General features: G+C 40.0%; 1 protein-coding gene across 5 annotated transcripts in view; it reads left to right on the top strand.

The window, feature by feature from the left end:
- Nucleotides 1–14,741, top strand: part of GRAMD1A (GRAM domain containing 1A) — a 161,111-nt gene that overhangs the window by 130,435 nt on the left and 15,935 nt on the right. For all 5 annotated transcript variants that reach the window (XM_056543436.1, XM_056543434.1, XM_056543435.1 and 2 more), the window contains 3 exons: nucleotides 10,121–10,236; nucleotides 11,907–12,045; nucleotides 12,279–12,480. In XM_056543436.1, coding sequence (XP_056399411.1) covers nucleotides 10,121–10,236; nucleotides 11,907–12,045; nucleotides 12,279–12,480 — 457 coding nt within the window. The remainder of the gene's footprint in view (nucleotides 1–10,120; nucleotides 10,237–11,906; nucleotides 12,046–12,278; nucleotides 12,481–14,741) is intronic.

Raw genomic sequence — 14,741 nt, 5'->3', positions numbered from 1 at the left:
ATGAGGGGGCACATCTGGGGTGTAGCTGGCAGCGCCCCCTTCTTCTGGTGGCCATTATTAGGACGCCCTCATCAGCCACCTTTGTTATAATGTCTATGGTGGCAGACCAGTAGGGATGATGGGAGTTGTCCTCCTGGCAGTGGCTTCTGCTCTCACGCCCCGAGGCTTACTGTTACGTGTGGTGCGTCGTGTTAATCTTTCCTGGTCCGTGTAATCTCTTCTCACTGATGAGATCTCGGCGGTAATGAGATCATCTCCTTACAGACGTCGTCTCCCTAATTCCCGGGGACTTGTTCACACCTCGCTAATCGCTGAAGCAGTAATCATGGTGAATGATCTAGAATAGTGCAAAAATACAACCTACGTCTACAAACTGTGGACCTCCAGCTGTTGCAAAACTACAACTCCCAGCATGCCCGGACAGCCGTTGGCTGTCCGGGCATGCTGGGAGTTGTAGTTTTGCAACAGCTGGAGGCCCACACATTTTTTGAGACCACTGCCATAGAACATACTAGAGATGGACGGGGTTACTCGAACACATGGTGGGACTGTTTCCATTCACTAACAGCAAGCAGAGATCTTGGAAATGTTGAGGAATATAGACACAAAGTGGGACGTATTCAAAAACCTGCGTAATTTATGTTACAGTAATGTTAACCCCTTCCTGCTCCTGGACGTATAGGAATGGACCAGCTAAACCTAACAATCGTGGGGGCGCCCGAGGCCAAGACTGCGCCGGTAGTTTTCACCCTTTAGATGCTGCGGTGAGTGCTGACCACGGCATCTAAAGGATTGATGAGAGGAGAGAAGAGGGGGCTCCCCCTGTCTCCCATGAAATGATCGCGGGGTCTAAATACATAATCGGTATCGTCAAGTTCAACGACTCGTATTACAAAACCATAATGTTATTTATCCCGGCAGTGAACGGCATAAAAAAATAAATAAATAAATTAAAAAAAAACAATAAATAAATAATATATATATAAAAAAATATGAATAAATAAATAACTATAAATAAATGAGTAAATTTGAGTAGCCGTATTAGTCCAGCGATGCAGATGCGAAATCCCAAAAATGTTGCAGCCTCTAAAAATAGCTTTATAGTCCAATAAAAAAGCTATTACAAGATTCTGCAACATTTTTTGACATTGCAACTAAATAAAAAAATATATAAATAAATTGATATAAATAAATACAATGATAAAAATAAATAATGTATAAATAAATAAATAAAAATTATAAAATAAATATAAATAAATAAAAATAACAAGAGAGAGAGCAAGAATGGTCACTGAGGCTAAAATAAACAAAAAAAAACAAAATAAAAATGATCAAAAGGTAGCATGTATAGCATGTAACATTTTGCGCCACTGTAAAATCCCCAAAATTCTGATGCGTCAGACCTGCCTAAATAGAAAGCCAAGGAAGTAATACAAAGGCTGTGTTCACACGTTGCATGTTAGTTGCGGTACTGAAGTGTTTTTAACCGTCAATTTCGCAAATGTATCGTTATTATGTGAACCGCGGTAAAATCTGCCATTCCTAGCGCGGTTGTTGCTATAAAAATGCGGCCAAAATTTTCTTTTAATTTATACATTTTATATTGCCATGGAATATATATATATATATATATATATATATATATATATATAATATATATATATCTATCTATCTAATCGGGATTAATGCCAAGCAAGAACACTCTCTCCAGAAGGAAAGAGTACCCAGAGTTCTTGCTTGGCATTAATCCCGATTAGCTTTTTATATTCCGTAACTGGAGCTAAGCTGATACCAGGGAACATCGCCTGAAAAAGTGATGTAATGAGCTGATTTGCATATTCCTCACACCAGTTGGGTGCCCCAGAGTGACTCCCCCATAATATTGGGGTGAGCACGGGCAACTGAGGTGTTGGGCCTTTATAGCCCGATGTGCGTGGTAATCATATGTGGAGCCGGGTCAGATTACAACCAAAATCATCTTCATTTATATTTTTACTCTTTTTTTCTGTTACCCTTCTTATTTCTTTATTTTTAATTTTATTTTAATACTTTTTATATCTATATTTATTTATCTATCTTTATTTCATTTTCATTATTACTATTATTATTTTATTATTCCTATTATTTTTTTATTTTATTTTTTTTTTAAAATTTTTTTTTTTTTTTTTTTTTTTTTTTTTTTTTAATTTAAATTTACTTTTCTATCTTTGTATATCACTCTATATGCACTTATCTTCTGCTCATCTCTTTCTTTACATACCCTTCCTTTCGAGGAAATACTCAGGGTATTAATGTCTACTCATTTTTATTCTTATCCACTTTTCACACATTTTTAATATCTATACACTTATAATGCCTGTAAACTTATCTTTATCCACTATATGTACACATAGGACACTCTCTCTCCTTATCTCTCTTTTGCCCTGAGAGACCTCAACTAGATAGATTAGATTCTTCCCCTTTTCCCTTAACCACCATGGCAGTACAACGATCATTTCTCCTAATGCGCATGCCCGGACTTAGGAGCGGTCACGTGACACCCTGGTCAGCTGACACAGTGGGGCCGCGCGGCCACTCCTGGCGTCCTGCGATTACACACATCACAGCTCCGCTGTTACCTACAGCAACGGCGGTTTGCATGGAGACGAGTCGGGATCACGTGACCATTCAGCCCCCGTTCCTAATCATTAGGTACACATGTAATCTTGTTAAGACTATTTATAATGTTATATTGTTTATAACTTTACTTGCAGCCCTTGCTTATGTATATCGATTTTAAATCACTGCAGAGCACTTGTACAACATGTATATTATAGTGCTTTTAATTACCCTATATCGTAAATGTATTTTTTACACTGTATCCACACTAATTGATTTGATTGATTTGTTTGTTCATTTGCATATAAATATCTTGTTTGGTCACCATTTTGTTGCTTGACAAAGGCTGCACTGGCAGCAGAAACGTTGCTAACTTGTATTATCATGGAATAAACCACTGTTTACACTTTTGAACCTTCCGTGTGCTGCGGCATCCTTCCTTGATATATATATATATATATATATATATATATATATATATATATATAATGAATAAATAAATAACTATAAATAAATGAGTAAATTTGAGTAGCCGTATTAGTCCAGCGATGCAGATGCGAAATCCCAAAAATGTTGCAGCCTCTAATAATAGCTTTATAGTCCAATAAAAAAGCTATTACAAGATTCTGCAACATTTTTTGACATTGCAACTAAATAAAAAAATATATAAATAAATTGATATAAATAAATACAATGATAAAAATAAATAATGTATAAATAAATAAATAAAAATTATAAAATAAATATAAATAAATAAAAATAACAAGAGAGAGAGCAAGAATGGTCACTGAGGCTAAAATAAACAAAAAAAAACCAAAATAAAAATGATCAAAAGGTAGCATGTATAGCATGTAACATTTTGCGCCACTGTAAAATCCCCAAAATTCTGATGCGTCAGACCTGCCTAAATAGAAAGCCAAGGAAGTAATACAAAGGCTGTGTTCACACGTTGCATGTTAGTTGCGGTACTGAAGTGTTTTTAACCGTCAATTTCGCAAATGTATCGTTATTATGTGAACCGCGGTAAAATCTGCCATTCCTAGCGCGGTTGTTGCTATAAAAATGCGGCCAAAATTTTCTTTTAATTTATACATTGTATATTGCCATGGAATATATATATATATATATATATATATATATATATATATATATATATATATATATATATATATCTATCTATATATCTATATCTAATCGGGATTAATGCCAAGCCAGAACACTCTCTCCAGAAGGAAAGGGTACCCAGAGTTCTTGCTTGGCATTAATCCCGATTAGCTTTTTATATTCCGTAACTGGAGCTAAGCTGATACCAGGGAACATCGCCTGAAAAAGTGATGTAATGAGCTGATTTGCATATTCCTCTACCCAGAATGCCTGCGGAGTGCTTAGTGGCCCTTGAAAGCTCCGTCACACCAGGAGTGGTGAACTCTCCCTGAGTTAAATACTCATCCTGTGTTATATATATATATATATATATATATATATATATATATATATATATATATATATATATATATATAATATTAATGAGGGGGGCTATGGTGCCTCTCTGTGAAATAATGGAAAATCTAAAATATTGTATCTTCTCTGCAGATAGGAGTTATAACCTATCACCCCAGGATTTCTGTCGCTTCCGTTCATGATAAACGGACTTTGACCGCGTTGAGATAAGATGAATCCCGTTATCGTAACTCTCCTGACTCCATGGCAGTGACCCATCCCCTACACTCTATAAAGACCAGATATATATATACGTATATATGTGAACTGTGTATGGTATCTCCTTTGCTGATACAGTCTATTGTCCTCTGTTATCAGACAATTCAGCCTTGGAGCGATAGATAAGGGCTTGAACTTTGTAAAAATAATCTGATTAATAATGCAGATGAAGATGGGGTAGGGGGCGGCATTAAAGGGGTATTCCAGGCCAAAACTTTGTTTTATATATCAACTGGCTCCAGAAAGTTAAACAGATTTGTAAATTACTTCTATTAAAAAATCTTAATCCTTCCAATAGTTATTAGCTTCTGAAGTTGAGTTGTTTTCTGTCTAACTGCTCTCTGATGACTCACGTCCCGGGAGCTGTGCAGTTCCTATGGGGATATTCTCCCATCATGCACAGCTCCCGGGACGTGACATCATCATTGAAAAGTTAGACAGAAAACTTCAGAAGCTAATAACTATTGGAAGGATTAAGATTTTTTAATAGAAGTAATTTACAAATCTGTTTAACTTTCCGGAGCCAGTTGATATATATATAAAAAAGGTTTTGCCTGGAATACCCCTTTAAGTGCTGCGGAGCTGATCTTCTCCGCTGACCGTACAATATCCATCCAGCTCGGGCCTGGAAACCTTAGGGTCTATGCACGCGGCAGAATTTCCGCTTGTGGAATTCCGACTCAAATTAAAGGGGTACTCCAGCGGAAAAAAATTTTTTTAATCAACTGGTGCCAGAAAAGTTAAACAGATTTGTAAATTACTTCTATTAAAAAAAATCTTAATCTTTTCGATACTTATCAGCTGCTGTATGCTCCCAGAGGAAGTTGTGTAGTTCTTTCCAGTCTGACCACAGTGCTCTCTGCTGACACCTCTGTCCATGTCAGGAACTGTCTAGAAAATTCCCATAGAAAACCTATCTTGCTCTCCCGTTGGGTGCGGAGCGCGAGGCTCGTGACACCACGATGCTGTCCTGCTCGTGATATCACGGCCACACCCCCTCAATGCAAGTCTATGAGAGGGGGCGTGACGGCTGTCACGCCCCCTCCCATAGACTTGCATTGAGGGGTTGTGATCGTGACCTCACAAGCAGGGCGTGACTGTGACTTCACGAATCTCCACCCCACATGGCCAGTCATCCGGGACGGAGTGGAGTTTGGGGGGGGGGACCCCAAAACCCCCGTGATCAGACATCTTATCTCCTATACTTTGGATAGGGGATAAGATGTCTAAGGGCGGAGTACCCCTTTAAATTGGTGGGGTCCAACCTGTTGACTGTTTCTGAAGCCCCCATTAGCCTCTGTGGACCTCCAGCTGTTGCAAACCTACATGCTGAGAGTTGTAGTTTTATATTTGGACAACATTCTGATTTTATAGGGCACTTCAGCCATAGAGCGATTGTTTCCAAACAAGCACCATTAAATTAAATTAAATAAGGTGTTGTTGGGGGGGGTCCACATTTTGACTGTTTCTTAAGTCCCCATTAGCCCCTTTGTATGACCATTGTACATTTGGGGGAGAGATGTTCTGACCTTGAAACGCGTTATGGGTTTGGTACTGGAATACATTTTGGGGCCTATACCCATTATCCTAAGTGGTTCACGCCACGAGATTCTACGGTATATACACTGTTTTGCCTTAGCATCTATGGCAGTGGTCTTCAAACGGTGGACCTCCAGCTGTTATAAATCGGCAATAAAAATCTGATTAATAGGGCACTACAGCCATAAAAGGGTGCCTTCCCAACAAGCGCTGCATTCGATGTAAGGGGGGGTCCTGCTTTTGATTATTTCCAAAGCTCTCATTTCCCTCTATGGCAGTGGTCTCCAAACTATGAAGCTCCAGCTGTTGCAAAACTACAACAAAAATCTGAATAATAGGGCACTACAGCCATAAAAGGGTGGTTGCGCAACAAACGCTGCATTCGATGTAAGTGGTGAGGGGTCCTGCTCATTGGTGGTTTTCAAAGGTCAACCTTTATGGCAGTGGTCTCCAAATTGTGGACCTCCAGCTGTTGCAAATCGACAATAAAAAAATCTGATTAATAGTTCACTACAGCCATAAAAAGGTGGTTTCCCAAAAAGCGCTGCATTCGATGTAAGTGGTCGGGGGTCCTGGATTTTATGGTTTTCAAAGTTCTCTTTTGCCTCTATGGTCTTCAAACTGTGGACCTCCAGCTGTTGCAAATCGACAATAAAAATCTGATTAATAGGGCACTACAGCCATAAAAGGGTGGTTGCACAACAAACGCTGCATTCAATATAAGTGGTGGGGGGTCCTGCGTTTGGTTTTGAAAGCTCAACCTTTATGGAGGTGGTCGCCAAACTGTGGACCTCCAGCTGTTGCAAATCGACAATAAAAAAATCTGATTAATAGTTCACTACAGCCATAAAAAGGTGGTTTCCCAAAAAGCGCTGCATTCGATGTAAGCGGTGGGGGGTCCTGCGTTTTGATGGTTTTCAAAGCTCTCCTTTGCCTCTATGGTCTTCAAACTGTGGACCTCCAGCTGTTGCAAATCGGCAATAAAAATCTGATTAATAGGGCACTACAGCCATAAAAGAGTGGTTGCACAACAAACGCTGCATTCAATATAAGTGGTGGGGGGTCCTGCGTTTGATGGTTTTCAAAGCTCAACCTTCATGGCAGTGGTCTCCAAATTGTGGACCTCCAGCTGTTGCAAATTGACAATAAAAATCTGATTAATAGTTCACTACAGCCATAAAAAGGTGGTTTCCCAAAAAGCGCTGCATTCGATGTAAGTGGTCGGGGGTCCTGGATTTTATGGTTTTCAAAGCTCTCCTTTGCCTCTATGGTCTTCAAACTGTGGACCTCCAGCTGTTGCAAATCGACAATAAAAATCTGATTAATAGGGCATTACAGCCACAAAAGAGTGGTTGCACAACAAACGCTGCATTCGATGTAAGTGGTGGTGGGGGGGGGGGGGGTCCTGCTTTTCATTTGCCTCTATGGCAGTGGTCTCCAAGCTGTGGACCTCCAGCTGATGCAAAACTACAACTCCCAGCATGCCCGGACAGCCAACGGCTGTCCGGGCATGCTTGGAGTTGTAGTTTTGCAACAGCTGGAGGCCCACAGCTTGGAACCCACTGCAATACTCCTTTTGGAGAAGCTGGATAGCCCGCATAGTATAGTGCAGACGCTTCAGCTCACATGACGCTGTGATTAATCCCGTATATAGGAAGTGACATAACCCTCCAGACATTATGTAAATGCATCTAATCCACACACATGTACAGATACAGATCAGACGGGTGAGTATACGGCAGGGTGTAGATCAGGCTCGCTATGTGTCCAGAAGCTCTGGGCCCCCGGCCCTCACCAGTCCGATGTCACTTCTGCCCAGTTACCACCTCAACGCTGGGGAACCTCAGGATAGTCCAGACGCTCTTCATAGATGGCGCCTCGTACTCCAGCCTGGCTGCTGATGTTAAGGTAACAGAACGCGTCCTGTTCATTAATTCGGTGCCGTTCGTTAGATTTCAATCTGTACAAGAGAAATATTACATTACTGCCCCCTATACATATGCATGCTCACCCAAGCCGAGCATGCACGTGATTAATGGAGAGAAGGGAGAAAGCTGCCGCCAAACACCTATGGATTTCCATACAATGGCCCTGATTTACTATGTGAGTGTTGGGTTTTGTTTTAGTGATTTATATTTTAATTTTTTTGTTGTTGTATGTGTGTTTTAATTTTTTAATTTTTATTTTTTTTCTTCTGGTTGGTTGGTAATTTGTGGTGTTTTTTTTTTTTTTTTTTTTTTATTTTATTTGTTTTAGGTTTGCCACAGTGTTGAATGAATGTCATGCAAATTAGCAAAAATGTAGAAAAAAAAAATTTGAAATAATATTTTAAATGTTTTATACAGCTATATTTTATAGTTATGTCTTAATTTAACCCCTTGGGAAAAAAAATATATAAATGAAACAAATAAAATCAAATCAAATAAATTAAATTAAATAAATAAATAAAATAAAATAATATTACTACCGTACATAAAAAATTAAGAAAAAAAGAAATATATATATATTTTTTTCTTTAAAAACTATTTAAACAGATTGGGGGAGATTTATCAAAGCCTGTGCAAAGGGAGAGCGGTGCAGTTGCCCATAGCAACCAGTCAGATGGCGTCTTTTATTTTTTTAAAGAGGCCTGTGGAAAATGAAAGAAGCGATCTGATTGGTTGCTATGGGCAACTGCACCGCTCTCCCTCTAAACAGGTTTTGATCTCCCCCTTTGTTCTTAAAACTTAAATTTAATGATCGCCCTTTTATCCCCGTAAATTCCACATTATCTCGGTGAAAACCACATTGGACGTGTAGAACATTTCCCACTACGTATTTTCTTGGTTAGATTGTTCAGCCAAAGGCTGTCTAGGCATGGTGAGAGTTGTAGTTTTGCAACATAGTTTTGCAACAGCTGGAGGCACTCTGGTTGGGAAAGACTGCTCTGGAGTATACGCGCACTGTATCACTGATCTGTATCTGTACATGTGTGGATTACATAATGTCAGTAGGATGATGTCCTTGTATACTGGGGATTAGTGGTGATGTCACTCCCTGTATACCGGGGATCAATCATGATGCTACTTCCTGCATATCAGGGATTAGTTGCGATGCCACTGCCTGTATACAGAGGATTAGTCATAATGTCACTTCCTGTATACCGGGGATTAGTTGTGATCTCACTTCCTGTATACCGGGGATTAGTGGTGATGTCACTTCCTGTATACAGGGGATTAGTCGTAATGTCACTTCCTGTATACCGGGGATTAGTCGTAATGTCACTTCCTGTGTACCGGGGATTAGTGGTGATGTCACTTCCTGTATACCGGTGATTAGTCGTAATGTCACTTCCTGTATAACGGGAATTAGCTTTGATCTCACTTCCTGTATATCAATGATTAGTTACGATGCCACTTCCTGTATACTGGGAATAAGTTGCGATGTCACTTTATGTATACAGGGGATTATTCGTGATGTCACACCCTGTATATCAAGGATTAGTTACGATGCCACTTCCTGTATACAGGGGATTATTCGTGATGTCACATCCTGTATATCAAGGATTAGTTACGATGCCACTTCCTGTATACAGGGGATTATTCGTGATGTCACATCCTGTATATCAAGGATTAGTTGCGATGTCACTTCCTGTATATATTGGGGATTAATTGTGATGTCACTTTATGTATACAGGGGATTAGACCTTATGTCACTTCCTGTATACCGGGGATCAGCTTTGATGTCACTTCCTGTATATCAATGATTAGTTGTGATGTCACTTCCTGTATATTGGGGATTAATTGCGATGTCACTTTATGTATACAGGGGATTAGTCATGATGTCACTTCCTGTATACCGGGGATTAGTGGTGATGTCACTTCCTGTATATCAATGATTAGTTACAATGCCACTTCCTGTATACTGGGAATATATAGCGATGTCACTTTATGTATACAGGGGATTAGACGTGATGCCACTTCCTGTATACCGGGGATCAGTTTTGATGTCACTTCCTTTATACCGGGGATTAGTTGCAATGTCACTTTTTGTATACAGGGTATTAGTCGTGAGGTCCCTTCTATATACAGAAGTGTCCACCATGATGAGCAGGTGACACTAGTTCTTCTTGCTCCTTACAGCCTATGTATGATAAGCCTTTGGGGGGCTCTGATGGCCCCTCAGTCTTGTATAGCTGTATTGTTAGGTTTTCCTTCCTCGTAGCGTCCAGCATTGCGGTCAGTAGAGATCGGCGTCAATCCCTTGTTGTTTTCTCTTCCTGCAGGCGCTGTCCCCCCAGGAGCTGTGGCACACGGTCCACCAGTGCTACGGTACCGAGCTCGGCCTGACCAGCGAGGATGAGGACTACGTCTCCCCCCGAGACCTGCTCAATGGCCTGGGGTGAGTTACGGCCGATCACTGCCGTCCACATTACTGTCACTCACACAGCAGATGGCAAGAAATGGGGGTTAATCAGGAATAGAAACACACAATCTCTTACAAAAACAGTGCCACCCTTCTCTTAAGGCTGCATGTGGCATTACAACTCAGCTTCATTTATTACAATAGAACTGAGCTGCAACAATACCACACACAACCTGAGGATGTAGTGGCGCCATTTTTATTTATTTATTTTTAAATAAATAGTCTGTTTTTCTATTCCTAGACAATTCCTTCAAAGGACCCAATTTTCTAATATACATTTACAAATATATATATAAAATATTTTTGGGTTTAATTATGATTAAAAAAATATATATATATATCATCTTTATATATAATATATATATAATGTTTTTATATCTTAAAAATTAACATCCATAACAATTATAATAATTATGATAATATATACATGAATTGTATAATAAAAATTATAAAAATTTTTTTTTTATTATTATTATTTAATTATTATTATTATATTATGAATATTAATTATGGTTATTCATTATTATTTATTAATATTAATTACTATTTGTTTTGATTATTAATAATTTTTTATTATTATGAATAATACAATTAATAATAAACAATTAAGAATAATAATCATTTAAAAAAGAGTTATATATAAACACACGTGTGTGTTGATAAAGATCCTAATAGTTTGTTACCTGCGTATTTGGTACGCAGGTAATCTGTATTGGTCAGGAGTCGGCTAAGCTCACAGAGCATTGTCTATATATTTTATATAAAGGAGTTTCAGTTTGAGGCCATTTACTGACAGTAACCAGAGACCTAGACACACCAGATCAATGTTTCCCGACCAGTGTGCCTCCAGCTGTTGCAAAACTACAACTCCCAGCATGCCTGGACAGCCAACGGCTGTCCAGGCATGCTGGGAGTTGTAGTTTTGCAACAGCTGGAGGCACACTGGTTGGGAAACATTGCATCATATATAGAGAGCATCCCTCCTGAGCGACTGCGGACAGGACTTTGCGACTGTTTGTATAAGAAGCTGTCATTTCTCAATCAGACTCTAGAGGGCGCCAGATCACATAATAAACATTTCATTCTCAGTGCAGTAACTTTTTATATTTATTAATTTTGATTTATTTATTATATTTTTTTAAAACCTTTTTATATTTATTTATTTTTATTTATTGATTATAATTTTTTGTAACCTTTTTATATTTATTTATTTTTATTGATTATAATTTTTTGTAACCTTTTTATATTTATTTATTTTTATTTATTGATTATAATTTTTTGTAACCTTTTTATATTTATTTATTTATTTTTATTTACTGATTATAATTTTTTGTAACCTTTTTATATTTATTTATTTATTTATTTTTATTTATTTATTATAATTTTTTGTAACCTTTTTATATTTATTTATTTTTATTTATTTATTATAATTTTTTGTAACCTTTTTATATTTATTTATTTTTATTTATTATAATTTTTTGTAACCTTTTTATATTTATTTATTTTTATTTATTTATTATAATTTTTTGTAACCTTTTTATATTTATTTATTTTTATTTATTTATTATAATTTTTTGTAACCTTTTTATATTTATTTATTTTTATTTATTTATTATAATTTTTTTTTTTAACCTTTTCCTCTTTAGGGTGAGCGAGGACTACCCCGAGGGCCCGGATCTGAGTGACGCGTCCACACGTAGTGACAACAAGCTGAGCACCAGCCCCAAGCTCCTGGGCACTGACTCCTTTGCCTCCCTTGGCAGCAATGGTGAAGCTATAATTACGGTAAGACCCTATAGGGGGCAGTGTATTCCTGTGACTGCCTAGTAGCTCCATGTACGCGCATAATAAAGCTGAAACCACTTGTGTCGAAAATGACATGATATGGAAAGAGGCGCCAACATATGCATCACAATGGCGCATTGCGAGACTAGGCAGATTGGGTGGGGACCCCTAAACCTGTATATAGAAATGGGCGCAGTTTGCAGTTTACATGTGAGTGTATTGGTTTCTTTCAGTCGGTAGAAGACATGGTGGGGCATTCGGACGTTCTCTCGGACTCTCAGATGGAGGGGTCGTCCAGTCAGACGGTGACTCCTCTCTCGGAGATGGCTGGATCGGGGCTACTGGACTCTCTGCCCGCCCTGGACCTTCTTCCCGGAGAAGATCTCCCTACAGACCTGAGCAACAACTCTACCCCGAGCTCCACACAGGATGAGGGTAAGAAGAGGGCCCGGTGTATAGAGGGGTGTATATACTACAACTCCCATCATACCTCCGGCTAACCAGGCATGATGGGAGTTGTAGTTGTGCAACAGTGGGAAAGCCAAAGGTAGGGGAACACTTCTTTAGATCGGTGTTTCCCATCCAATGTGCCTCCAGCTGTTGCAAAACTACAACTCCCAACATGCCCAGACAGCCTTTGGCTGTCCGGGCATGCTGTGAGTTGTAGTTTTGCAACAGCTGGAGGCAACCTGGTTAGGAAACGCTGCTCCGGGACATTGAAGATGTGAAGAAAGATGTTATATTTTATGGGCACTGTCATGGGCATCATTAGGGTTGTCTCCCCACCCCATGTCTGATGCCTTTGGATGTCCGGGCATGCTGGGAGTTGTAGTTTTGCAACAGCTGGAGGCAACCTGGTTAGGAAACACTGCTCTGGGACATTGAAGATGTGAAGGAAGACGTTATGTTTAATGGGCACTGTCATGGGCATCATTAGGGTTGTCTCCCCACCCCACGTGTGATGCCTTTGGATGTCCGGGCATGCTGGGAGTTGTAGTTTTTAAACAGCCAGAGGAACACGTGTTAAGAAACACTGCCCTGGAGTATACTTACACTGTATTGCTGATCTGTATCTGTACATGTGTGCATTAGATATGTTTATGTGGTGAGGGTGTGATGCAGGGCAGATGGGATTACCCTAGGGGCAGATGGCATTCGTGATGCCAGGGCGTGGTTTATCCTCTACACCACCCGAAGGAATACTGCTGGATCCTGGGCTGGGCACGGGGGCAAATAATGACCCAGACGCCAAGTTACGGAGCAATGGCAGCTTTACTGAGTCAGACAGGTGTAACTGTCTATGAAGCTTGGCTGGGCCCAAATAGGTGACCAGTGACTTCAGAGACCACAGGGCTTGCTGGGACTTATAGTGAACTTGGGCGATTTAATGTATAACACATTTTATGTACAATACACTGTATAACATAGGCACATAGGACTTATTATACAAGACAAAGGTGCAGGGGGGGGGCAGGGGTCACATAATGGAGTCGCTAGGGTACAGGGGGGCAACTCCTATACTGGGCCACCACACTTACATAATGTCTGGAGGATGATGTCACTTCCTGTCAGGTGATTAGTGGTGATGTCACCTCCCGTATAGAGAAGATAAGTCGTAATGTCACTTCCTGTATACACGGGATTAGTTGTGCTGTCACTTCCTGTATACAGGGGATTAGTCCAGATGTCACTTCCTGTATACACGTGATTAGTTGTGCTGCCACTTCCTGTATACACGGGATTAGTCGAGATGTCACTTCCTGTATACACGGGATTAGTTGTGCTGTCACTTCCTGTATACACGGGATTAGTCGAGATGTCACTTCCTGTATACACGGGATTAGTCGAGATGTCACTTCCTGTATACACGGGATTAGTTGTGCTGCCACTTCCTGTATACACGGGATTAGTCGAGATGTCACTTCCTGTATACACGGGATTAGTTGTGCTGCCACTTCCTGTATACACGGGATTAGTCGAGATGTCACTTCCTGTATACACGGGATTAGTCGAGATGCCACTTCCTGTATACACGGGATTAGTTGTGCTGCCACTTCCTGTATACACGGGATTAGTTGTGCTGTCACTTCCTGTATACACGGGATTAGTCGAGATGTCACTTCCTGTATACACGGGATTAGTCGAGATGTCACTTCCTGTATACATGGGATTAGTTGTGCTGTCACTTCCTGTATACGGGGGATTAGTCGAGATGTCACTTGATGGAGAAATCATATACAGATCAGTGATACAGAGTGATCTATTTTAGATCAGTGTTTCTCCAGTTGTTGCAAAACTACACTTTCCAGCATGCCTGGACAGCCTTCGGCTGTCCAGGCATGCTGGGAGTTGTAGTTTTTCAACAGCTGGAGGCACACTGTTTTGGAAACACTACTCTAGCTCCTCACAGCTCCATGTTACCTCAGTATCAGATGAAGGTTCGGCATAGTTGACATTTCCCACAATGCACCTGAGTAAACCATCTCAGTCAGATCTTGATAATGACGGTCGTCATAACACCCCTGGCGTGGCGCGGTGGCATGCGGCGCATGGTGTGATGGGATCACTGAGCGCTCCTGTATTAGTGTGATTGATCTCGCAGCATCTGGCGCTGATAACAAGGCGGCGGTCTCGTGGCTGTCAGTCATAGTGACGGTATTATGGCCGTGTGATCACGGGCGGCGGGGAATATTGGA

Source organism: Hyla sarda, chromosome 10 (genome assembly GCF_029499605.1).
Source record: "Hyla sarda isolate aHylSar1 chromosome 10, aHylSar1.hap1, whole genome shotgun sequence".
Taxonomy (NCBI): domain Eukaryota; kingdom Metazoa; phylum Chordata; class Amphibia; order Anura; family Hylidae; genus Hyla; species Hyla sarda.
This window is presented reverse-complemented; position numbering and strand designations above follow the sequence as displayed.